This window comes from Equus quagga, chromosome 13, assembly GCF_021613505.1.
Source record: "Equus quagga isolate Etosha38 chromosome 13, UCLA_HA_Equagga_1.0, whole genome shotgun sequence".
Taxonomy (NCBI): Eukaryota; Metazoa; Chordata; class Mammalia; order Perissodactyla; family Equidae; genus Equus; species Equus quagga.
The window spans coordinates 73,162,187-73,188,405 of NC_060279.1; the positions used below are offsets into that span (position 1 = coordinate 73,162,187).

The following is a 26,219-nucleotide window of genomic DNA, read 5'->3' on the forward strand; positions in this document are numbered from 1 at the left end:
GGAGGAAGCGGAGCCCGCAGGAAGGACCGAGCGCCGGCCGCGCCAGCGCCCGCCCGGGCCCCTCCCCTGCGGGCGCCCCCGGCCCCACGCCCCCCTCCTGCCTGGGCGCTGGGGGGGTGCGGGCCGCCGATCGGGGGGCCCCGCCGCCCCGGCAGCCGGGACAGCCCCGCTCCCCGCCCCCGGCCCCCTCCCCGGCCCGGCCGGCCATGGATCTGACCAGCAGCTCGGGCGGCGGCGGCGACCCCCGGCAGATCGAGGAGACCAAGCCGCTGCTGGGGGGCGACGTGCCGGCCCCCGAGGGCACGAAGATGGGCGCCGTGCCGTGCCGCCGGGCCCTCCTGCTGTGCAACGGGATGAGGTACAAACTGCTGCAGGAGGGCGACATCCAGGTCTGTGTCATCCGGCACCCGCGGACCTTTCTCAGCAAGATCCTCACCTCGAAATTCCTGAGGCGCTGGGAGCCGCACCACCTAACGCTGGCCGACAACAGCCTGGCGTCCGCCACGGTGAGTCGCTCTGCGCGGCGGCGGCGCTGCACCCCCGCGCCTGCCCTCGGGCCCGAGGCGCCCCTCCCGCCGGCCGCCCCCTGCCTGCGCCGCACCTGGAGCCCGGGCTCGCGGGGGGCCGGGGGCGCCCCCCTCCCGGCCTGCGCTCCGGGCCGGGTGGTGGCATCCGGAGCTCTGCCCAGCCGACGGGTTCGGAGAGACCCTCCGAATTCTGGGGAGGCTCCGGCCCACCCCAGGCAGAGCACTGGGGGAACCTCCCGGGCCCAGCGCTAGGGTTTCTTACGGATGGGACCGTGGGATAGACGCGGAGCTGGGCCCTGATGGTGGTGGGGGTTCCCTTTCTGAAAACCCCGCGGCCCATGTGGATCTGCGTTGGACGGGAAAACAAAACAACCAAAAAAAAAAAAAATAGAAATAGAAAGAAAGAAAGAAAAAAACCGACAACCTCAAAACCCCGAAACCCAAAGAATTTCCAGAAGCCCATTTCTTTCTTTGCTCTACACGTCTTTTTCCTGCCCGGGCTGGCAGGCAAGGCTGGGTGCTTCCCTTTCTGAAAAATCTCCTTCGCACACTGGGAGGTTGGAAGGGGAGGGGGAGGGGACAGGGGTCCTGGAGTGTCCCCTCCCCACCGAGCGGCGGTCAAGTTCTCGCGTGGAAGCTGGCCTGTGGGGCTCTGGTTTTGCATTATCTGTGGAGTGTGTGTGTACGTGTGTTTTGCTGCTGGAGGTTTTATTTTGTTGTTATTGTTTTTAAATACATGGCTGGGACTGGGTCAGCTGGATGAGAGGCAGGGACGTCATTGATCTGTTTCTGAAATCAAATCTGCAAGGTGGAGAAAGACAGCTGTGGGGGGTCGCGGCGTCGGGGGGCGGGTGGGGTGGGTGGCCGGCAGGAGGCTGAACAGGATGCTTTGCGTTTTGGAACAAGGACAGTTTAAAGCCCCAGTTCTGCTTGGCCCTGAGCCTTTGCTCAGAGGGTCCCGTCCTCTCTGGAGAGGTGGCAGGTCTTCCCCAGAATGCACAGCCCCCCTGGGGCCACCGTGATCCTGTTTACTAAGCACCGTGGGGGGCGGGGGCAGAATCCACTGCCTGCCCACACCTGTGCCAAGAAAACCCAGCCAGGAAACAGGGTGTCGCTTTCATGGCATGTCACAAACGTGTAGCGTGTGTAGACATTTCCCCGGCATCCATGTTCCCTTGGCAGTGTGTCACAGGCCGTGACACACGCTCCAAGGAATGGGGAGGGGGGAAAAGTTAGCAGAAGCAGCCATACTCCTCGAAACAGCTCCCCCGCTCCCCGAGCGCATTGAAGCACGCGAGGCCTTTTATTCTGAATTTTGGGTCCGACGTGCTCAGAACACCTCTTTCTCCTTTCCTGTGGGCACGTTGGTGCAGTATCTGCAAAGACTGCCCTCTCAGGGAGGTGCGCTGGTTGCCGTGAAGCCGTCCGGTCCGAGTTTCAGGCTCGTGCATGTTCTTAAACCCGTCCTGAGCCACAGGCCTCGCACTTGGCTTTTCACTTGCTGGAGGGAGAGCCTCAGAAAATTCGCCAGCGTGCAGTGTTGCAGATTCGAGGAGGAACTGGTGCTCTCAGCAGTTCCCTGCCTGGGATCAGGAGCCCCCAAATCTGGCTTCAGAATTTCCCCCTGGCTCAGGAGGAGTTTTTTTTTTTTCCTGCCACCCCTTGAAATGAGGCGTGTGGAGGGGGGTGGCGGAGAAAATGGTTGAGAGGCACCATGACCCTCCGTGGGAGGGACAGGCTGAGCTCCTGTGCTCCCCTGGGAGAGGCCAGGAGTGTGTGCTCTGCTGCTACTGGCCGCAGTCTAGGGGAAGCCAGCTTTGAGGCTCGAGGCCCCCGCTTACTTCCCTTTGATTGCTCAAGAGGTGTATATGAGAGAGAGAGGAAAGGAAGAGAGACTGAAGCCGTTTGTGGGTGTTTTGAGCAGCCAGAGGCCCCAGGACCACTTTCACCTGCTGAGGTGGTGGCCCCTTCGGAGCTCGGGCCTCTCTGGAGAGGAGCAGAGATTGTTCAGGTCCGGGGACTGAGGGCTCTCATGGCATAGGATGTGTCTCAGCAGAGCCTTGCTCTGGCCTTGGGAAATGTGGAAGGAGGAACTACGAGCAAGTGTCCAATGGGCTGGCATAGTCCCCCTTCCTCTGTGTGTCGTCATCAGGCCCCGCGGGCAGGCCGGGGGTGTCCTTAACTCTCCCCATGGTGGGCTGCAGTGGGTTGCACGGCTCTCCGTGTCAGGGCCTGTTGAGTGGGGAGCGGGGCTGCTGAGGGCAGGCCCGGCCACGGTGGTGGCTTCCGGGAGGGCAGAGGTGGGGTTGGGACTGTCACCGGGGACCTTGTCCCATCAGAAGACACCTGGTTGGTGGCCGGGCCCTGGGAAGCCAAGTGGCCCCTGAGGGGTTTCCCTGAGGCCTGGGCGTTATGTAATCTGTCTGCGTTTCACAGTGCGGCCCAACACTCTATTGAGAAACAGCAGCCCACATGAAACAAAGGTGAATTTGAGTACAGTTCACTACAACAGAAAGCCCTGTGCAGCCATGTGGCTTTGCAGGGTCCCCTGGCCCAGGCTCGAGCGGCCGATGTATCAAGTAGGTTTCATCTCGGGTCATATCCTTCCATGAAAGTGTATCATCCATATATTAGGCTGTCTACACAGCCCAACTGAGAACCATCTGGTAATTATCTGGTTAATTGCGTGGGCTTCAGGAGCAAGACTCAGAGTGATTGATCTGGATGCAAACCAATAAACAAACCAAATACACTCTTTTGCCCAAATGGTCTTCGGCGTCTGTCTACACTGATCCAATTAACTGGATCGTTGTCAGAGATAAAGACCAGACTTCCAGGACCACGGCTGCATGGGGCAGGGGTGGAAGCCTACGAGGGCTCCCAGTCCCACCTGGTGGGCGGCTCCAGCTGGATCCACCCCTCAGGTGGACCCCACTGGGAAGCTGTGCTCAGCGGACCGGGAGCCTTGCCCCCGGCCGGGCTGTAAACGTCACCGTCTGTGGGGTCAGGTTGGAGCTTGCCCCGGTGCATTCTCCTGGGCCAGTTACTGATTAAATCCTTGCTGGCCAACAGTGTGCCTGACGTGGCCGGTGACAGCACCGGGCCGATGCACTCTGTGCTGGAGACTTCGGATCCGGAACGCTCATAAACAAAGAAGGAAACACAAAGGCGACAGTGACCTGGCTGATGCGTGAGGGGTGATGGGGAGGCGTCTGGCCCCTCCCCGGGGTACACAGGGCCGCACCTTGCAGAGAAAGGGCCTGCCTGCCTTCCCCGGCCTGTGGCCCAGCTGTGGAGCCTCATTCCTCTTTAGCATGCAGACTTCCCAGTGCCCGGGCCTCCCTGCGCTTTCCGTGGCCGCTGACCATGGTGTCGGTCGTCGCCTAGAGCCAGGAGTCCTGCAGGAGCAGCTGGGTCCGCGAGACCAGAATCCATTTTGCTGTTCTCAGGTCTGGGTTGAATTTGATCACCCGCTAGACATGTTTGTCTGCTGGAAGAGGGCTTTGTCTCCTCTGCACCCAAGAAGTACAAATAAGCTGCTTACCTTTTATTTCACCTTATTTTTTTACATGCAGCGCAGGGCATCTCAGAATGGCGGTCCAGTCCCCAAAGTCTTTTATTCATTGACCCAACAGGGGTCAGAGCACAGGTGACCGGAGCCGCCCTTGTTTTCCAGTCCGAATCCACCAATGCCTTGTTTTTAAATTTGCACCACTCTTGCTGCCCCGATTGAAACGTTTCTGGGCTTGTGTCATGGAGAGGAAAAGAGAAGTCCCCTTAGTTCTCCTTGGGTTCTTTAGTCCGATGTCTTCTTGGGGGGCACAGCCTTCTGAACTTGACTTAACGCTTATGAGTGTCAAGTGCTGAGGGGAGAGTCCGTCCCCGTGGTGCTGTTTCCACCTGAGAATTAAAGCATGTGTCCTCCAGAGTGGTGTGGAGCCCCACGGGCAAGCGTGTGCATGTGCCTGTGCACACAAGTTCACTGCTGTCCCTCGCACTGTTCTTCCTTGTGCCTGCCCTTCCCTCCTTTGATTTATTGATGTTTTTCTGGCCATATGTAAACACAAGCAATTTTTTTCTTTCAGTGCCACTCGTTGTAAGATTTTGGAGTGTATCAAATTTGTTTCTCAGGTAACTTGACTGGTGGAGGGGAGAGGCAGAGAGAGATGAGGAGGAAAAGTCTCGATTCTCTGTAAATCTCTGTAAACAGCAAGCGCGGTCTGCCTTCCCCAGGCTGTAATAAATCAGCGCGTTTTCAGGAGGGAGTAAGTTTTGATGCTGCCGTTTGCCTGGTGCAATCCGAGATGCCCTCTGGCCACAGGCAGAGTTGTGCCAGTGCAGGTGGGAGGCGTTCCACTGCTCGTGGCTGGGCTTTGCTGCCAAGCTGGCCCTGGACCGGGGTGTGTGCCACCAGCTTGCTCCGTGGCCCACAGGCGGCTTCTGCACGGCGTTGCCCGCTCCCCGGGGCTGGCCGGGGTGCCCGCTGACTCACCTGCAGCCAGAGAGGGCATTTCTGGGGCACTGCGTCCGGCGATGCTTAGGGGGAGCCTCGTCCTAAAACCCAAAGCAATCTCAGAGTGCCTCGCCACTGGCTGCGGGCAGCCTCTCTCCAGGCCAGGCAGGCTGGGCCCACGTGGATGGTACCCCCTTTGTGTTTTGACGGAGTGGACGTGCGAGACGGTCGAGTTATGCCTTTGATTAAAGGATTAAATGAGATTAAGGGAGGCAGCCTAATGGTTTAGAGTGTCTCCACCATGGGGCAGAACAAACTCTGTATTTGCTGCCACTTGGCACCGAGTCTGGGTTCTGAGATTACAACTTCTGGCTGTGTGACTTTTGGTACATTTCTTTCCCTCGCTGGGCCTTGCCTTTTCTTCATCTGGAGGGTGGGAAAATCCTGCCTCATTTACAGAGTTGCTGTAAGGATTGGAGAGAATTCAGATAAGCACCTAGTAGGGCGGCCAGCACAGAGTAGGAGTGTAACAAGGGGCCAGCATTCCAACTCGTGGTTTTGTGTTTTTCTAATTGCCCTGAGAGAGCGTCCTGAAATTCTGCACAAATGGAAGGGATTATTGCTATTTAAAAACGGGCAGTCTCCAGAGAAACGTCTCCTGAGAGGAGCAGTGCGTTTGGGGAAGTTAGGGGTATTTAGCAGATCTGGTATGTATGAAGACAAGGAAATTGTTGAAAGCAGTTTAAGAAAAATTCCTCAGGGGGCACAGTCTAGATTGCTTAGCAAAAACACAAAACTTATTTTTTTTTTTGAAAATTGAAACAAATGCACACATCAAATAAATTTGGATAGTACAACAAGGCATAAAAGGAAAAATGAGGCTTCTCTCTTATTCCGTGCCCCATAGCCCCTAGTCCTCCTCCCCAGAGGCAACCCTTTTACCCATTCCTTCTGTATCCTTGTGGACCATTCTGGGCATTTACACACAGTTCTGTGCCATTATTAGTCATTGGACAGTTTACTTTGGAGATTATTCTAGTTCTGTGCATACTCAGCTGCCTTGTTTGTTTTTTTCATGGCCGTGTACTGTTCCATGAAAGAGGGGCATCATAATAATGTAGGAAGACCATCCCCTATTGCTGGACACTTAGATTAGTCCCAGTCTTTTGCCGTTTCAAACAAGACGCTTTCCATTTTTATTCAGTGGAATTGTTTCTGTTTTGATAATTTGAATGTTTTTCCTTACTTCTTTGATGAGTGTTAAAATATTTAGTCCCAGAATGCTTTGCAAGGGCGAGCTGACCCTCCCTCAAGAGGGGAAGGGCAGTCTGCTTGGATTCATTGCTGCCTGGGGTCATGCTTCGGTCTGGCTCAATGTCGCGGGCCAGGGAGCCCCCTTGGAGAGTCTGGCTGCCTGGCCCCACTAGGAGCTGAACACAGGTGAGTGGGGGCTCTGACTGGCCACGCTGACCCCTGCCTGGAGGACAAGGGTTGGCGTGGCCCAGGATGGCTGTTTCCTGCTCCACCTGAGAGCATCGTTTTTGTCCCCAGACTTCCTGCTTCCCCAGGATGGAAGCCGGGCTGCCCAGCCCAGCGGTAGAGAAAAGGAGGAAGTGAGGACTTCTCTTCCCACCCCTAGCGCTGGTGAAAAGGCACCCCGGGCATTCAGCGTGGCACTGAGGTGCCCTGTGCATTTGAAAAGAAGCCTCGCTGACATCAGCAGAGCTATGGCAAAGGGTGATGAGGCGTGTGTGTGTGCACATACGCGTGTTTGTTTGGGGAAGGTGTCCGTGTGTATTGAGGGGAAAACACTTCCGGTGCTGAAATTGGTCCCAGTGTTCAGTAGCCGTTTCTTTATACCTGCCACAGGCACAGCGTTTAGACCAGCGTCTGGCCTGTGCAGCGAGGTGCATGGAGAACAGCCAGACCCAGCGGAGTGGTCAGACAGGCGAGCTTGAATCCTGCCCCTGCACCTTCCTAGCTGGTGGGTGATCTTTGGTGGGTCACCAAACCTCTGTCCTTATCTGTAAAATTTGGATTATGGGGACTTCCTTTTAGCAATGACGTCAGGGTTGGGTGAGGTAAGGCACGGCAGTACAGTCATGCATTCATTCAACAAACAAATATCAATATCACTGTTCTAGGCACTTGGAAGAAAACAAGTCCTCGCCCTCCTGGAGCCTGTGTTGGTGGGGTAGGTGACAGACAGTAAACCACTAAGCAAGTAAATATAAAATCCTTCCGGTTGTGACAGGGGCCCTGGAGAAAACAAAACAGGCAGGTGGCTGGGGTGTGTGGGGCTTGGGGACTGGGAGCCTTGCTGCTTTTGCACATGATGGTCAGGGATGGAGGTGATATCTAGGGGGAGAGCATCCCAGGCAGAGAGAATGGCAAGTGCAAAGACCCTCAGGCTGGATCATACTTAGAAACCACCCAGGAAAATGCCTGGCACTTAGTAAATGCTCTGCAGTTGTCATTACCCCTGCCTTTCAGGAGCTGTTATCATCTATTAAAACAGATTTATGAGCACCCAGAATGTGCTAGGTGCTGGGTGTGCAGGCAGCACGCTGCCCCGTGGTGCTTCTGATCTACAGCTTCGAGAGGCTGAGTGTGTGTGTGCGTGTGTGCGTGTGTGTATTTAACCCCGGCCCTCTCCCAATAAATAGTGAAGGGAGCTGTGCAGCAGTGCTTTGAGAGACTAAGTTACAAAGCCCAGCCAGACTTTAAGAAGCCAGCTCCGTTTATCCATGCTGTGTTACAAGGGTCCTAGGATCTAGAACACAGTAATCATCGAACCCGCCGCTGGCTTTTTGCCTGTGGGGAAGTGGTGAAGGGAAGTGTGTTGCTCAAAGACCCTTACAGATGACTCAGCAGCAGGGCTGGGATTCCCACCCAGGACTCCTGCCTCCCAGTGCCTTCCAGTGCCTTCCTTTGTCTTGGCTCTCCTGCTTTCAAGCTGCTATCAGTAATGATATGATCGAGAAAGTGTGTAAACAGATTGGGCCGAGTGAACTCACTTTGGAGGGAAGCAGAAGAGCTGGATCCTCCAGTCGCTGGGTGGGTGGACGTGCAAGGCTTGGACAGGGTGGCGGGTGCTTCCCTTGGGCTGGGCTGGGCCAGCTCAGGTGGGGTCATCAGGAGACGGCTGATATAACATTGGAACTTGGAGTAGTTTCCGGGGTGTCTGGGCCAGTCCCGACCTCTCGGGGGCCCAGAAAAGCTGCAGATAGGAGCACACGGTCTGGGGAAAGCCCAGGCCTGGCCCCACGGCCTCCCGTTTTGGCTCATGGTCCTGCCCAGGTGAATCTGATCGCTGGCACGCACCAGCACGAGGCTCAGTGGGGCAGTGGAGCTATCCGTGTAGACAGGGCTGGGTGTTAGTTGGGGTAGACTAACTACTATAAGAACCAGCCCCAAATCTAGATGGCATCACGCAGCACGGTTTACTTCTTGCTCATGTCACAGTCCAGGGTGGGGTTTCTGCCCCATCCAGGACCACACTGAGTGGGGGATGTGGGGAGGGAGCAAGCACCAGGCGGAACCATTTGTGGGCCTGGCCGCACCCTTGGCCACAGCTCAGTCATGTGGCCTCCCTAAAGTGCAGGGGAGGCTGGGGGCGGGGTTGGCAGTGTCCAGGAGAAAGGAGACCCTGGAATGATGACGACCCCCACCCCGGGACCACTGGGACACCGCCGTGGTCTGGAGGTCTCCAGGTACCGGCAGCCGAGGTGCTTCCCTGGAAAGGAAATTCAGATGACACAGTCTCTTCTGGCTCCTGGGTTTGAGCTCGGTGGCAGGTCAGGGAAGTTTGCAGTGTTTTCTGTGATGGGGAATAAAATAGGCTGGAGCCACGCACTTCTGATCGCGGTGACACTCGTCTCGCAGCTGCGTGCCAGGCACGGCGCTCGTTTGATTCTCTCGACAGTGCCGTGGGGTAGGTGCTACTCCTCCCGTTGTACAGGTGGTTCAGGGAGACTCGGGGAGAGCTGGGAAGAGGGAAGGTTGAGGGGCCAAGGCAGGTCTGCCCCTGCGCTGGAGCGTGCGTGTCCACGAATCCGTGTGCACCCGTGAGGCAGACATAAACGGACTCCATCCAGCCTCTTGCAGAAACATCTTGGTTGAGAATCAGTGGACTTAGCAGTTCAGCGTTTGCCAACCTTTGGCAGACATTCGTTTGCGAATTTGTTAAGTGAGTTCAGGGGACTGGTGCTGCAAAGTGACGGCCCGGTCTTTGTAAAGGGTAAGCACTACGTTTGTGAATTGAGGACCAGATGCTGTGTGTGCAAAGGGAGTGCTCCCAGGTACCCTGCGTTTGCAAGTGGGTGCTCCCGGGTGCTACCCTTGCAAAGCCAGACGTGATCGGACGCCCCAAAGGCTCACCATTAAATTGGGGTACACTCCAAATTGTGATGCCCTGTAGGGCAGAGCACATCTGTCTCCTCAGAGAAGGTTATGCCTTGTCCTGCTGTTTGGAGGGAGGAAGAAGTGCTGCCAGGGGGGCAGGTGCTTCAGGAAGGGCTCGTAGGAGACATGTCTGGACGGACACAGGTAGGATAGAGAGTGGCAGGGATGGGGACCGGGGTGGGAGTGGGCAGAGGGAGAGAGGCCAGAGCAGCTGGGGCTCGGCAGAGTGGTCCAAGCCGTTCTCCTGAGTGGTGGGCACCAGAAGAGAGTAGGGGGGCGATAAAGATGGAGGCAGGATCGCTTCCCAGAGTGGGGGCCACCAGAGGGGGTGAGGTTAGCGCTGTTTGAGCCGGGAGGGCCCTGACCATGACACAGGGATGGGGGACCGGCCGCCAGTTGGGAGCCCGGGATGCCCCTGAACAGAAGCTTCGGGAGCGCAGGGTTCTGAGTCCCCAGGGCCAGGCGCTAGTCACAGTAGTGACCACTGCAGCAGACACACACGCACGTGCCTTTTCCCAGGAGCTGTGCTCCGTCATTACGTTGGTGATCCTGCAACGCCCCAGCGAGATGCTGTTACTCTCCATTTTACAGATGGGGACACTGAGGCTATGCCTCTCATCAGACATTTTCGGGCTGAGTGAATGATAAGTGAGTGAAGGAATGAGCGAATGCGGCTGCTGCAGGTGTCTACCTGGGAGGGCGCCCCTGCTAAAGGGGAGAGGGGAGAGTCACATTCGAATCGCCACCCTCCACTTCCTCGCAGCCCTCGTGTCTCTGGCCTTCCTCGTGACGGGCACGTCCCACCACTCCCTCCTCCGGGGCTGCTGAGGCCAAAGGAGAGAGGCGTGCTTCAGACCTGCGTGTGGCCTGGCACGCGGTGCGCACAGGTAGCCTCTGGGGTGGTCATGAGCCCAAAGGTTCCTGGCCCACTGCCGTGCCCGTGAGGCTGCTGGGCTTGGCTGGCTGGCCTGGAGCTCCTGATGGGCTTCCACCAGAGGCCTCTGGACTATCCAAGTCCCAGGCCTGAAACCTCCCTTGTGAGCTTTGGCTCACAAGGCTCCGCTTCTAGAACCTTCCTTCCTGGAGGCCTGGTGGGAAGGCCCAGCCTGGCCCTGTGGCTCTTGGGAAGGTGGCACCAGCGGACCGAGGCCCGGCACAGGAGTGGTATTCTGCTTTGTGTGTGCAGCAGGATCTCCGGCCAGCAGGCTGTGGGGTGGTGGGGGCAGGGCTGCCCCGTCGGAAAGGGGAACAATGGCTTGTTGACGTCCGTCTGTTGCTGTGCTTGGTTCGTGTTTCACGACCCTGTGACTGAGGCTCGCTTTGGGGGTGGGAAAACAAAAAAGCTTGAGCCGTCCCGGCAGTCCAGTGGCTGCTGGGCTGGGGGATCCAAGCTGGGTCGGCCCACAGGGTCACACGCGTCAGGATGGGGTGGGGCTGACTGCAGGACAATAGTGGTAATTTCCTCCAGCCGTGCCGAGTCCCATGGACATTTCTGTGCATTTAGTCGTCACCCCAGCCGCTGAGGCTCCACTGTACAGATGGGGAAACTGAGGCCCTGAGAGTTTCAGGTTACACAGTTGGAACCCCAACCACCTGGCTCCAGAGCCAAAGGCCTTCTCTGCGGGTGCCACAGTGCTCCTTGCTGCGGTTCGAGCACAGGAGCCTGGGCAGTGAGGACTGGTCATCATCAAGGTGGTGGTAACAAGGGCCGACGCTCACACAGTGGTGCTTCCTGATCTCAGCCCTTCACGTAGATGAGCTCATTTAACCCTCCTGCTGCCGCTGCGAGGTGTTGCTGTCACTGTCCCCATTTTACAGATGAGCAAACTGAGGCCCAGAGAGATGAGGTCACTGCTTCCCCAGCTGGTAAGGGCGGAGCTGGGATTTGAACCCAGGCCGTCTGACTCAAGAGTGTGACTGTGGCCTGTGAGCAGGGCTCCAGAGCAGAGGGTCAGAAACGCCCCAAGTGGCCAGGGCTGGCTCTGTGCTGCGAGGAGGGCCTTGCAGAAGGGGGAGGGTGTGGACAGAGCGGAGCGTTTCACCCCGGGTGGTTCAGCCATCGTCCTGCAGAGCTGTTTCTAGAAGAGCCTGGCAGGGTTTGCTTCTCACCTGCCCCTTGTTGATCTTGGGATAGTGAACTCTGCCTCTAGGAGCCTCAGTTTCCCCACCTGAGATGACCTGGCCCTGAGGAGCCGCCTGTCAGAGACTGTGGTGACTTGATGGTGGTGAGTGTGAAGCCCGAGGTCCTTCTTGGAGTGCACCTGCTGTCCGGCTCGGCCCCCCGCACCTCGGAGCTCTGGCACAGCACCTCTTCCCCTGCGTCAGGGAAGGCCGCGGGCCCCTGGAGTCTTCCCCTACCCCCCCGTTGGAGGAGGGCTGGCTCCCCTGCCCGGTGGCACTTCCCCAGCTGAGTGGCAATCGCCTCTTCACCTGTCTGTCTCCTCTACTGGCTGTTCACCTCCACGCTTGTAACGTAAAACAAAAATAGTCACACAGGGATGAAGATGATCTTCTAAAATAAAGAAGGAACAAGTTCTCCCGTAATCCCACCACCCAGAAATCGCCCACATGAGCATTTGGGGGAATGGCCATCTGTGCTTCTCTCCTAGACGAGTGCGTGTGACACACCTGGGATCGTGTGCACAGCACGTAGGAATCAGGTCTTATTCATAAATGCTAAGCCGTTTCCTGCACGATCTCAAAGTGTTTCCACTTTGGCCTTGTTGCTATTGGGGCCCAGGTCATTCTTTGTGGGGGGCCATCCTGGTCATTGTAGGATGTGGAGCAGCATCCCTGACCTCGGCCTTCTTGATGCTAGTACGCTGTTCCCCTAGTTGTAAGAGCCAGACATGCCGCAGACCGTGCCACGTGCCCCCCGGGGGCAACGCTGCTGGTTGAGAAACCTGTGGTGACTCGTTTACTGTCCCACCTACCCAAGAGGTCCCATTTGACAGAGCGGGTCCTGCTGCTGCCCGGTCCTGGGCAGAGCTGGGACGTTGGGCTCTTGCCCCACAGTCACCTGGCTTCCGTGGAACCTGTGCAGGGGCGGGAATGAGAACTCCATGGGGCCGCCGTGCCCGATCCCAGTGTCTGGCATGGCGTGGTGTGGCGTTGGGCTGCGAGCCGGCAGGGCCCCTGGAAGGAAATCCCGCGGGCCAGGGCGAGAGCGACTCCCACACCTTTGATCCCTCCTCTTGGCCCCCCTGCTGTCCCTGCCATCGCGATGACTCAGGGCTTCAGAGATCTGGTTGTTGAAAGGGGAATTGCATCATGCCAATAAAAAAAAGAAAGGGAGAGAAAAATTAGCCTTAGAAAGTTTTCAAGTGAGGAATGTGACTTTGAAACCTGCTTCTCGAATCCTGTGTGACATACAGCATGTTTTGGGGGAGGGGGAGCAGACAGGAGAAGGGAGTGGGCCACGTGGCTCTATCGCTCTTCTAAAAAGGCCTTCCTCTGCTTGACTCAACCTCCCCAGGGCCATGCATTGAGTCCCGCTGCATTTTGGAGCTAGTTGAACCATACTGCCAGAAAAAGATGTAAAAAGGAAGCTTCTAGAGTCTGTGCGGATCCTGCCGGCAGTGGCAGTGAAGGAGTGAGGGTCTTAGGCCAGAGAGCATTGCAAAGAGCAGAGGCTGGGGGCTCATCTGATGCCCCAGTGGTAAGCAGGATGTCCCCCGGGCCAGAGCCCAGCCCTGGCCGGATTTCAGCCGCTGCCCTGCCTGGCTGGGTGCGGCTGTGTAGCCCACACCCTGCTCGGCATTGGGCAGCCCTGCTCGAAGGGGTCTGTGCCGCGGGGTGGGGAGCAGACACCCTGCCCCCACTTGGAAACCTGGGGGGGAGGTGGAGGCGCTGAAGGCCCTGCCTCGCCAGGACAGTCCTTCCCTAACGGGACACTGGGCATCACAGGCAAAGCGGGTACGAGTGCTGGCAGTGTTTTTGGATTCAGACATTTCACATCAGGCCATGTAACCGGCAGTGTGGTCCCCGACTCAGTTTCCTCTTCTGGGGGCTGGGGATATTGGCAGCCCCCTCCCATGATGGTCCCAGGAACGAAGGCGCTAACCCACGGGGAGTGCTGTGTGGCAGGCGTGGACGCGGCGCTCCGGAAGTGGCGCTCCGTCGGCACCGCCAGCCTCATCCTGGTTGCTGCCTCTTCCCACCAGCATCCCAGCTTCCTGCTCGGCTGGGAACTTCTGGAGGGCAGGGTCCTTTTCATCCAGGAATACCCGATGTCGGCACAGGCCTTGGGCTGTAGACAGCTGCTTGATGGGGCGTCTGGGGCCCCTGGCATTGCAGGCTGTGAAGGGGATGGGAAAGCCACTTGAGTCTCCTTGGAAACCCCAGCCAGGTCTGGTGACCTGGAGCGGTCCGGGAGACCCTCCAGAGTGAGCCCGTAACCCGGCACTGTGACCTGGGCCCGGGGATGGGAATGGACCCTCAGCCCCGGCCCCAACTCCAGCCACCACGTCCCCGACTCGAGCGAGACGGGAACCTGCGGCCGGGAGGATTAAGATATTATGGGTGGTTTTCGCCTCAGCTTTCAGCAGCGGTGCTTGGGAAATAAGATTTTGATCTTGGAAAATATGATTTAAAAACAGAATTGAAAGTCACTTTTATTTTCTCAACGATATTGCCCCTGACACAGGCACAGGGCCGACGGCGGCGTCCGGTCTGAGCGTGCCGGTGGGGAGACCACTCACGGCCCTTCTGTGAGGCCGCCTGTGTCTGTTTCACGTCCTTCCTTCCCCCCCACCCCGGGGTGTGCTGTCACCTCTGATCCCCCACTCAGGTCTGCAATGACGCTGAGCCCCCTGGAGACAGAGCCCAGGAAGCCCCTCTTCCTTTGGGGTGGCTCACTGTGTCATCTTGGCTTCACTCACGCCATCGAGGTGCCTCCGCGGCCAGGGGAGGGGGCTTCCTCCTGGAATCCCCGCTGCGCCTGCACTCGGGGGCCCAGAACTAAACCCACTGAGGGTGGCTTCACGAGCCCGAGTCTGGCCGCTCCCTCCCAGTGTTCCCATCCCAGAGCGGGAGGAGGTTCCTCTCCTTCCTGTTGGATGAGGGCTGGGTCCCCACCCAACCCCTCTGTGGAGCTTTCTAAGGGGGCGTCTGGCCCCCTCGCCATCCCAGGGTTGACAGTCCATTCTTGTCCTCGCTTCTCTGTGCCCAGGACCTGGCAGTCTTCATGGGGTTTCTGTGCCTTCTGGCTTCCAGGTAGATTTGGCCAGTGGGGACCCTGGAGGGAGATGGAGGCCCTGGCAACTTCCTTCAGGGTTGCCGTGGGCAGGAGTGTCCCTCAGCCTCAGCTCCTGTCACCCCCTGCCCCGGCTTCTGTAACTGCCCCTTCCCCTTGTCCCTCCAGGCCTAGGGGTAGAAATGGGTGACCAACTGTCCTGGCTTGCCCCAGGACTGACCCAGTAGTTTGCACTGGAGTCCTGCGTCCCAGGACGCCCCTCACTCCCAGGCACACTGGGACACTTGGTCACCCTGGGTAGAGAAAGCGTCTCCTTTGCTTTCCCGTGCCCTGCGCACACCTCGGTGTGTTGTCCTTTTGTGACAATTTCTTTAAATTACTCCATTTTGTGTCTGCCATCTGTTTCTTCCCGGGGCCCCGGCTGATGCACCGGGAGCTCCAGAGCACTGCGTTGTTTTCAGAGACTCTTTCCTCTTAGAGAGAGCTCAGAGTAACCAAATGGGCCGTGATGCTGAGTGTGGGAAAAGAAATCAGTCTCTTGCACTTGGACTCTTTTCTGAAAATATGCCCCCTTCAGAGACAGGTGGGGATGAGGATGGAGGTGAGGATAGCAGGGGCCCTTAATTTGCCCGCTTACTGTGGGCTTGTGGTTGTGGTAAGAACTTTGATGCCCTGTTGTGTTCAGTCGTTATCATGGCCCTGTGAGGATTTTCCAGCAGGAGGACACTGAGACTCAGCGAGGTGAATTAATCTGCCCGAGGCTCAGGGCAGGGGCTCATCAGGTCTGAACCCCAGTGGAGCTCCCTGCGAGGTCACTGTGCTTACTGATGGGGTGTTTTATAACCCAGGCCAAGCCAGACAAAACCTGCATGTTTGCTGCTTCTGGCTTGGATGGGGTGTCTCACTGGATGCGCAGGCAGCAGATCTGATGTTTCCCACTTCCTCCCATGTGGCAGGGCCGTGTGCATGGAGCATGCAGGACTGGCTGGGCGGCCAGTTTTGGCTTTGCTGAATTCAGCTATGGTCGACATTGGAAAATGTTAGTCTTTTCTTTCATTTTCCATCCTCTTTTGAATTTTTATAATTAGAGTCAGAGGCAGCCAGAGATGGAAGAGAACCTGCAGGTCATCTAGTTCTAGGATGGCCAGTATATGATATGTGTGCCACCACTCCCCATTGCCTTGCCCCTGGTAGACATTGCTAATCAATCCTGGCATAATCAATCCTTCCCCAGAGAGCCCAGAGACAGCTGCTGCTGATCAATTGTTGTTGGCGTAGAGCATGTCTCCCACTGTGTAGGTTAGGAACCCGGGGCCCAGAGAAGTAAATGCCCCTCATGGGACCCACTGGGGTTGTGGAGCTTGCACCACACCAGGGGCTCTCTGTTGAGAGATGACTTTGGGCTAAAAGTCTGACGTCTGAACAAAGTGTGTTGTAGGGGGAAGGACCTGGGTCTGCATGGCAGTGCGTGGATCTGCGTTTAATTCCAGTTCTGCCTTTTACTGGGTGCAGCTTCCAGCAAGTCATGTGACTGCTTTCAGCCTGACCTGTGAAGCCGGAATTAGGATCCCTGCATGCCAGTGTTGTGAGGAGTCGATGGCGTGGGAGGTTTGTCCAGCATCCAGCAGATGCTGGCGAGGGCCTGGCGAGTGCTGGCCAGTTGATGGTGAGCTGTGTGGACAGGCCCTGCCCTCAGGGGGTGGGGCTGCCTTCATGAAGACCTGGCCTGAGTCAAGGAGCGCCGGAGTTCTTCCTCTTTCCTTCTCAAAGGCCTGTGAAATTGTGTTATTATTATTATTATTTGAGTTCACAATAGTTTACATCATTGTGAGATTTCAGTTGTGCATTATTTCTTGTCTGTCACCACATAGGTGCTCCCCTTCACCCCCTGTGTCCACCCCTCACCCCTTCCCCTGGTAACCACTGAACTGCTCTCTTTGTCCATGTGTTTGTTCAGTTCCACATGTGAGTGAAATCATCTGGTGTTTGTCTTTCTCACTCTGGCTTATTTCACTTAGCATAATTCCCTCTAGGTCCTTCCATGTTGTAAATGGGATGATTTTGTCTTTTTTATGGCTGAGTAGTACTCCATTGTGTGTGTATATATGTATACATATATATATATATATATATATATATATATACACACCACAACTTTATCCAATCATCAGTCACTGGGCACTTGGGTTGCTTCCATGTCTTGGCTATTGTGAATAGTGCTGTGATGAACATAGGGGTGCATATCTTACTTTGGATTGTTGACTTCAAGTTGTTTGGGTAGATACCCGTAGTGGGATAGCTGGGTCATATGGTCATGCTATTTTTAGTTTTTTGAGGAATCTCCATACTGTTTTTGTTGTTATTATTTTTTAACAATTCTTCTGTCCCATCCACTTAAATTTTGGCCTGTTTGCGCTTTGCATGACTTGCTTTGAGAAGTGATTTATTTTTTCTTTCGTTCCTGGTCTCGTTTCCGTCCTCACATCAGGGCGGATGGCGTGAGTCTGTCTGTCAGTCGCAAACAATCGGAATGACAGGACTTTCCTATCAAATGGATGTGCCAGGACACTGGCTCTCAGACTTTTTTGAGTGACACACCCCTATGAAAACTTGATGAAAGCTGTGGACCCTTCTGCTGGCAAGATGGTAAGATGACAGACTTAAAATTTAGCGTCTATAATACAGGCATTCTGGGCGATAGATTCATGGACCCCCCCAGGGTGTAAAGCAGTCTAGCAGGCCTCTGACACTTCACTAGCAGGAAATGGAACTTTGCACGGAAATCAACATGTAAATGATTAAAAAAAAATGTTTCATTGAGTATGAAAGATCAAGGTTTTTCTTCAGAGTTCTGCTCCTTTGGCTGGGGAAGTGGGTTTGTCCACACAGCGTTTTCTGTGCTCGTCGAGCTGTGTTTAGTCTTTTGGTTATGGTGAAATGTTTTTTCTTTTGTCCTAGTCTGGAGTTTCAAGGTTGGCACTTCTTGCCCCTAAAATGTTTATTTTCAGATTGAGAACAGTTCTTCGCTCTTTGATAAGGCCGAGCGCATCACTGCAGACTCGCTGTGGTCAGGCGCAGGGCGATTCTGCTGGCATTGTAGGCGGTGGCTTGGCGCTCAAACCCTGCCTACCGCACAGGGTGACCTTAGGCCACCTCACCTCTCTGACCTGTAAAGCTGGGGACAGAATGACCAGAAACCCCCGGTGGTCAAGGAGTAAAGAGTAGTAAGCATGAAAACGTAGGCCCGGAGAGTGTCCACATGGGCCATGGAGGGTTGTGTCTCTGATGGCCCGAGTTGACTCAGACGCCACGATCCTTCGCGCTGTGAAAGGTTGGTGTTTTTCCTGAGTCCGTGTTATGGGGCCTTTTTGGCAGATGCAGCAGAAGTGAGTTCCTCTGTGAGGTGCAGGACGCATGCAGTTCCAACGTGCTGCTTCCTCCTGAGTGCAGAGGACTTCCAGGCGGATGGCCAGTGTAGTTCGGAGAAACCGAGGGTCTTCCTTAGGTTGGCAGCATATCAAAGGACCCCAATAAATGAGTTCCCTCGTTGTCTTTGACTCTCCCGTCATTAGCCAGGCACCCTCTTCAGCCACGCCTTGGGGTGAAATGTGATTTAAATGAGCAGAGAGAGGGGGTTCCACGGGACCATTTCACGTTTGGATGTGGAGTTTTGCTGGGGTGGTTTCTTTGCCACTGAAGTTTGCATTGGCATGTCGTTAAGCCACAGAAGAAGTAGAACTTGCCCCTTTGTTTGCTTCATTACTCCCCCCACATTTGGCAGTTTGGTGGGATACGGTTGCATTTTTTATGCCTCTCAAATTCATGTCTCCCCTCCCTGGAGATTTTGTAGGGATCTGAGCCGCCTGTCTCTCCAGCTGGGTCCTGGCGGCCAAGGGGTAGGCTGGGCGGAAATGGCGTCTACCGTTTCTTGAGCACCTACGACGTGCCAGGCGTGTAAGCATCTTCTCTCGTCCTTGCAGCAGTCCCCTGGGTTGAATGGTGTCCCCACGTTATAGGGCTGGGCCCAGCTCCTCGCCTCCAGGGTTGCACAGCTGTAGGTGACAGAGCTGCGATTCACACCCAGGTCAGGCTGACCCGAGCCTGTGTACTTTTTCCTAAGCCCTGTGCTTCTCCTGTGACCTCAAGGGACTTCCTGGGTGTTCCTTATGTCCCCACCCTCTTAAGATTCCACTTAAGGAAAAATGAGTAGGCGTTGGTTGGGCAGCAAGGAAAGGCCTGGAGAGTTCTCTTTCTCCAGCTCAGCAGCCTCGATTGTCCCAGCCCAGGTCACTGGCCAGGATGGCCTTTTCCAGGCTTCCAGCTCTGGGATGAAGTTAGGGCTCCATGGGCCTCGTGTGTGTGACCTTCCGCGGCCGCCCTGGCCAGGGTGTAAGGAATGGGGAGTTAGAGAAGGCAGCTTTCTCATCGTTTCCTTGTTCACAGGTGTGAGAGCTGAGGCTCCGAGGGAGGGGGCGTGGGCACGGCCACTCAGATGGTGAGAGCCGGAGCTGTCGCTAGGAGCTGGTTACCGCCCGTTTACCTGGACGAGGTGCATGTCGGGGACTGGCCTCACGACCTGGAGGCATACACCTGCCACTGTCTTCCTAGAATCAGGGTGAGTCAGGAGGCAAGAGAACACAGCTGGTCACTGAGTCCGCGTCTGGACTGGTGGGGCCTTTTACCGTTGTCGAGTCCAACGCTCTCATTTTACAGTTGGGCAAACTGAGGCCCAGGGAGAGAGGCTGCCCCGGCCACTATCCCTCCCCCATTACAGCTTCTGGTTTCTTCACTTTCTCCACTCACTGGTACCACAGTCTTATTTATTTAGGCATTTGAGATTCTGAGTGGTTCTTTTTTTATTGTGGTAAAACATACATAACATTTGTCATTTTAACCATTGTAAGTGTACACTTCAGTGGCATTAAATTCACAGCGTTGTTGTTACCATCACCATGATCTATACCCAAAACTTTTCTCTATCCCCAACATAAACTCTGTCCCCATTTGACACTAACTCTCCAGTGCCCCCCCCCCCGGACCCCTCCCCATTCTACTTTCTGTCTCTAGGAATTTGCCTCTTCTGGGTACCTCATGTGAGTGGAATTGTACAATACTTGTCCTTTTTGTGTCTGGCTTGGGTCACTTGGCATAATGTTTTCAAGGGCCATCTGTGTTGTAGCATGTATCAAAATTTCACTCCTTTTTATGGCTGAGTAGTATTCCATTGTGTGGATAGGCCACATTTTGTTTATCCGTCCAGCCGTTGCTGGACACTTGGGTTGTCTCCACGAAAGCTTTTGCTCTCTGATTAACGCCGCCATGGACCCTGCTTTCCGTTCTTTTGCATACATACGTAGGAGTGGACATTTATTTTTTAAAGACATCCAGCTCCCTCGCCCTCAATTACATAGGGAACTGGGGTTCATTGGAGAATAATTAGACGGTGCAAATAAACAAAAGAAAAAAATAAAATTCACCCAGAACGCTAACACCCTGAAATGATAATTGACGTTTTTGTGGGACGTTTCTTTGTGTCTGCTGTCTCTCCGGTCTGCACAGCGCTGTGCTGTCCATGCACAGCCTTTGGTAGTGTGGGCTGGATCTTTGTTTAGAAATATAAAAGCCCTGGTGTAAGGCACTGGGACCGAGGGAGGAGGCGCCACTCGGTCTTTGCCCATCAGAGCGTTCACCACCTCCAGAAGCGTCCCTCACGCATGCTGGATGCGTCCCCCTCTCTGTGATGCGGTGGCCTGTTCGGCCTGTTCTCTTTCCTATTACCTGCCCCCTAGCTGGGCCGTCTGAAGTCCTGGGAGGCTGCCCAGCATGGCGCCTGGTGGTGGTTGGTGCTCAATAAGTATTTGTCAAATGAGTGAATAAAGAGATGGCTGAATGAATGAATGAGTGGAGTTAAGAAATGTGTCTGCCTGCAGCTGGAGAGGACGAGGCGCAGGGGACCTCCTGGGCTGGACCCTTCTGTCTGCGGCCTGCCGCAGGCATGCTGGGCCCAGGAGCCGGGCACAGAGAGTCGTCCCTCCGAGCCTCGCCCGCCTCTGCGGGAAGGACAGAGGCCGTCCCCCAGCCCTGGAGGCTCTCCCCAGAGGCTGGGTTCATGGCACCCCTGTGCGCCCAGCAGCAGCCCTGTGCGTCCCCTTACTGCACTACGCTGAGGGTCTCCTGTGTGTCAGGCGCTTGGCTGGGGGCTGGGCTGTGGGGGACCAAAACACGATCCCCCAAAGGACCTTGCATTCCAGAGGGGGAGACACCTTTGTGCAAAAGAACACGGCAATTTCAGGTGGTGGTAAGTGTGGTGAAGAAAAGTGTGTCTTTTCTTCTTTTCCTCTTCTTTCCATTTCTCTCTTTCTCTTCTTTAAAAAAATTAGTCCAGTTGCCTGTTTCTTGGTTGGTTGGAGGCCAGAGATGGCTGTGCAGTTTTCGGGTTCGAATCCCAGCTCTGCCGCTCTCGGGCCGTGATCTTGGCAACGACCTCAGGCTTCCTGAGCCTCAGTTTGCCTGTCTGTGTCTGTTGGACAGTGGCGTGTCTGCTTCCTGGGGTTCGGACGAGGCCCACCGGTGACACTGCTCCTGGAGCCTTGGCACAGAGCCTGGCCCGTCGTGAGTTCTGAGCTGCCGCTGCTGCTGTTATGAACTGGCAGTCGTTGAATGACGAGGCCGCCAGCTACGTGGTTTTAAAATGACAAAACGGGCCGGTCCGCTCGATTGGTTAGCTGGAGACGGGCTAGGAGGCCGTGGAGCATGGGGCACTAGGCACAGCATCCCTTCCCTGGGTGCTGTGGCTGAATCTAGTCGGCTCAGCACCCCTTCCCTGCGTCAGATTGTCCCCTCCCTGGGAACAGGAACAAAAGGGCCCGGCTCTGAAAGGGGCCGTTGTTCCTTCCCCGAGTCGGGAAAAGGCAAAGGCACATTTCTGCAGCCAGTTCCAGGGGTCCTGGGGCCAGGCCAGCTCCTTCCGTCTTCCTGTGCCTCCCTGGGGTGGAGTCTGCTGGGAGGTGACTGCGATGACCAGAACGTACAGGAAAATAAACACACGGACAAAACCCCTATGCTGCCCTTTGAGGCATGCCCTTCCTCGCTGGGCACAGAGAGGTTTTTCAATTGAGCAAGTTTCCAGTGGGTCAGGCCAAGGGCTCCGTGAGGTCACGCGGTGTCGCCCGGCCTGTGTGGGCCCAGCCCGAGTGTGGGTGCTGGACTCCGACCTGCGTTTGCCACCCATCCCTGCCACTCGCCATGGGGCCCGGACGAGTTCCTCAGTGTCCCTGAGTGCCGGCCTTAGGTCCCACCTGCAGACAAGGCGCGCGGCCACCCCAGGCTCATCAGGGAGGTCGGGGCTGGAGCGATTGCGTGCAGGGCTGGGGCTTATCACAGAACAGCCCTGCCGCCGCCCCCGGCTGATGCTGACTCCTCTGCCACCCCACCCCCACCCCCATGAGAAGCCTGGCGGACTTGAATGCTATCCCCTCAAAAGGCCATCTCTGTTCCGGTTCAGGGCTGGGAAGAACGGGATTTTAGTGTTTTGTTTCTCCCGGGCCTCCCTATTTTTGCTCCTGGGGACCCGGGTCCAGGGAACAGACCATGAGACGCCCAGCTGGGGGCACCCCGCAGCCCTCTGGAGTCTGAGATGACAAGGTGCTGGGTGGGGGCTGGGAGGGAGCGGAGGCCGCAGTCCCTCCTCCCCCAGGGCCGGCTGGGCTCCAGTCTCTGAAACCCACTACGTGGGCTCCTCCCCTCACCCACCCACCGCTCACACACACTGGGCGGGGTGTCTGTCCTGGAAGCGTGGAGCGCGGACTCCCGGGGGCCCGGCGTCCAGCGCCAGCCCGCTCCTCCCATTCCTTCCGAGCTGGAGCCTTGCGCACATGGCGGGCAGGAGCTTGAGGAAACACGCCCAGTGCCTGCGCCGCTGCCTCCTCCACGCGTGTCGGGGGCTGCTCATTCCGTGTTCCCGCGTCCTGCCTGATATGCACTTATGGAGCACCTGCTGGGTACAGGCGTGGTGCCAAGGGTTGGGAATACAGAGATAGCTCGAGGAGAGAGCCCCATGGACAGTTGAGCTAATGCCCCATGTGACTCTGACGTAAACCAGGGTGACGGGAGCTCAGGGGAGGCAGCAGCGTTCCCCAGGACAAGGCTGCTGATCAGAGAAGGGGTCAGCTCGGGCCAGGTGGAGAACTCGGGCCTGGTGGAGAGTGCAGGGAACAGTATTCCGGGCTGAGAACGGCATTGGCGGAGCCGGGAGGCGTGGCAGGGCGGCACATTGCCAGAGGGAAATGCTCCTTGGGCCGAGGAGTGTGTTGAATGGGGTGGGTCCGGGTGAGCTGTCCCGCGTGCTGGGCTCAGGACTTTGGACTGGAACATGGAAACCGAGTCCCAGGAATTCCCCCGAACATCTTGTTCCTTTCTGCTCAGCCTTGAAAGGACCTTGTTCTCTGCCCTGACATGGTCATCCTCAGATCTGAGAACCTGAGAAAGGCCACGCTGGTGGAGAGGGTGAGGCTCAGTTCGTTGCCAGCAAGGAAATGGCGTCTCTCCCTCAGCCTTTGGTGTTGGTGGAGAGACTCAAAGGGGCCAGCCCTTAGGTCGTTCTAGGCCAGAAACATCTAGACGCAAGATAATAGAGAGAACTGTCTGGTATTTAAAAGGCTGGAATCAGTCTTCCATGGTGGAAGGAACCCCCAGGCTAGTGATCAGAGCAGCAAGTCGAGAGCTGTGTGACCTTGGGCAAGTGGGTTAACCTCTCTGAGCTTTTGTCTCTCATTGGTACAATGGTCTGGATAGTGGTACCATCCCCTGAGCTTCTGAGAGGATTCACTGAGATAATGCATGTCCCGTGTTAGCACTGTGCCTAGAACAGAGCAAGTGCCTGAGAAAAAGAGAGGGCTCTTCTTGTGACTACTATTACTGTTATCGTTACCAAGGTTACAAAGGGGCCCGACTGAGGCCAGGGCGGGGACCGCCAGAGAGGACAGGTGACATGGAGCTTTGGAGTCAGACAGTCCTAAGTTCAGGCTCTGTCAGTCCCTGCCTGTGTGTGACATCGGGCAAGTCATTGAGATGAAACTGAGCATGTTGTTTACATTCTGACCTCTTTAGTTGTCCCATCCGGAAAATGGGATAATAACGTTTGACTCCCGGGCTGCTGTGGGGCTTGAACAGCCGCAGGTGAAGGCTCGTGTCTGAATCGAGTTTCCTGAGAGTCCCCGGGGGCAGGAGGGGGCTTTCTGAGGGCCCCTCCTGTGTCCTGAACCCCGGCAGACGGGTGCGGGGCAGAGGACGTGAGGAGCCTGTGCCCTCAGCCTTGTCGGGAGGCTGCAGTCGTCCGCAGGTGAAGGGCGCTGCCTCAGGCCCGGTGGGCGCCCTGGCCTTGCCTGACAGTCACCCAGAGCCGTGTGTTATCTTTTGCAGAAGTCATGAGCAGGAGGAAGGACAAACCACTTCCTCTCCAGCCTTCAGATTTATCAGGCCCAACTTTTGACAGTTTCAGTTTGAAGAGAATTAAAAAAAAAATGAAGATGTTGAGAAGCCTCAGATAAACAAAGCGACCTCACGCCTCTTCTCTCTGCCACTTCCCCGGTGGGGACACGGCCCCCGCCCCTGGGTGCTGGCAGAGGGGCGGGGTCCCAGAGGCGGCCTGAGTCTGAAGCTTTCTTTGACCATGTGGGCTGCTGGCCGGGAGGCGGGGGTCCCAGGCCCCCGCCCCGTGTTTCCTGTCCTGTGCGTTGTGGCTCCTGCACCCAGAGGCCAGGTCGCAGAGACAGACGTTCTGACAGTTTGACCTCAGAGCAGCTTTCGTTCCCCCTCTGTGTGTCTGGAGAAAGTTCCAAAGATAAGGCCAGGCCTGAAACGCGGTGGCGGATGGCACCCCGGGATTCTGGTCAGGGTGCTGCCCCTCTGCCCTGCCTGCCTGTTAAGACACCAGACAAAGGCAGACTCTTAGGTTGGATGGGCTGGAACTGTAGGAAACTGCGATTTTGTAAGTAAAAAATGATTAAATATCAGTTTCACATAGTTTTACCTACAAATTTGTAAGGAAACACAATGCCTGACTTTCCGGTGTCATCTCTTTGCTGTAACCCCAAATCTCCAAGATCAGGGCAAAAGGAAACCCTTTCTTGACGAGGAGAGGGGAATATGATGCCTGGTACGCATGTACAGATACAGGCGTACACACACTTACATGCACATAGAGATGCATGTGCACACATGTGCACATGGACACACACAGCCAGAGGCACACATATACACAGATACAACACGCACCTGTGAGTGTCCACACGTGCATATGTGCACACGTACGCAGGACGTAACACCACACACACACACACCTTGAAAGGCCATCTTCTGCATTTCGCTCCTTGCATTCGCATTTCCTGGGTGTGTGTGTGACTTAGGGCTCGTCGTCTCACCTCTGCCTCAGTTTCCTCGTCTCTAGGATGAGATCAGCAGTAAGATTTATGACCTGGGGGTGGGTCAGGATGCAAGGAAAGGGTGCACGAAGCAGGCCTAGGACAAGGCTCGGGACTGCAAGGAGCTTGATTCGGATGAGCTGGTGGTCTTCTCCATGCTCCTGGTGGTGTCTCGTCCCGCCGGCCCTCCCCAGTGTTCCCGCGCTCGTGGTTTGCACGCGGCGGAGGCCTTGGCCCTCCTGGCCCGTGGTTCTCCTGGTTGTGAACAGATATAGCAACTCTGCCACCCATTTGACACCGCTGAACCACAGCACTGGGCCGCGTGCTGTTCCAGGGCCTTCCGAGAGCCTGTGCTCTCAGGACGTTGGAGTTCGCGGGGTTGGGGGTGACAGCAAACCTGCAAGTCAGCAGTCATCACGGCCCCTCCAGAGGTGGCAAGTACTGGGACAGAATGGGATGGGCCAAGTGGCAGAGAGAGTTGGGGCGGGGGCATCCTTTACACAGCACAGTCAAGGAGGGCCTCTCTGAGGAGGCTGCACCCATAGAGAAGCCGGTCCTACCGGGATTTGGGGGAGGAACATTTCAGGAAGTGCAAAGGCCCTGGGGTGGAAGGCTGGAGGGGCAGGCAGGGCTGATCACAACAGCCACAGGGCCTCAGCAAGGAGCTTGGATTTTATTCCAAGGGCCTTGGGAAGCAAGGCATGATGAGATTCTGATGACCTTTTACAAAGGTCAGTGAGAGAGGGGTCAAGGGTGGACAGCGTGTCCCGTTCTCCTCTCGTCCCTTTGGGTCTGCCTCAGGCTCAGTCACGCGGTGGCTGCCCAGCGGGTGTCAGGGGCAGGTCTATCCAACTCCCCTTCCCCAAGGATGCGAGAACAGCCGTTCCCCCCACGTCCAATGGACCAGGCGGACATCCCGTCTTCCCCGGTGCCCTCGGTGTCCCGATCTGTGCAGTGGGTGCGCATGTGGGAGCCCCGAACCCCCGCCCTCCTGCTGGCCCTGCCTCCCCGTGTCCTTCTCTGAGGTCAGTCCCTCTGGCTCCCCGGAGCTCGGAGCTCGCTGGGGCGGCTGACGTTCCTCGCTTGTTTGTCGTGGGGGAGGGGCTGTTTCATTGCATTCCTCGTGAGTGAATGACACAGAAAGGGCAGGGGGATGTCGGCCACGCTGCTCTGTAATTTTCGTGTCTGGGCCGGGTTTCAGCGCTGAGCTGTTTTCCTCT

The 26,219-nt window shown here is 56.4% G+C and overlaps 1 protein-coding gene across 1 annotated transcript in view; it reads left to right on the plus strand.

Annotated features, from left to right (window-relative positions):
- Positions 1–6: 6 nt before the first annotated feature.
- The window catches only part of CMIP (c-Maf inducing protein), a 239,326-nt gene continuing 213,113 nt past the window's right edge, over positions 7–26,219 (plus strand). Inside the window, exon 1 of the mRNA XM_046682695.1 lies at positions 7–506. Coding sequence (XP_046538651.1) covers positions 207–506 — 300 coding nt within the window. The 5' untranslated portion in view covers positions 7–206. The remainder of the gene's footprint in view (positions 507–26,219) is intronic.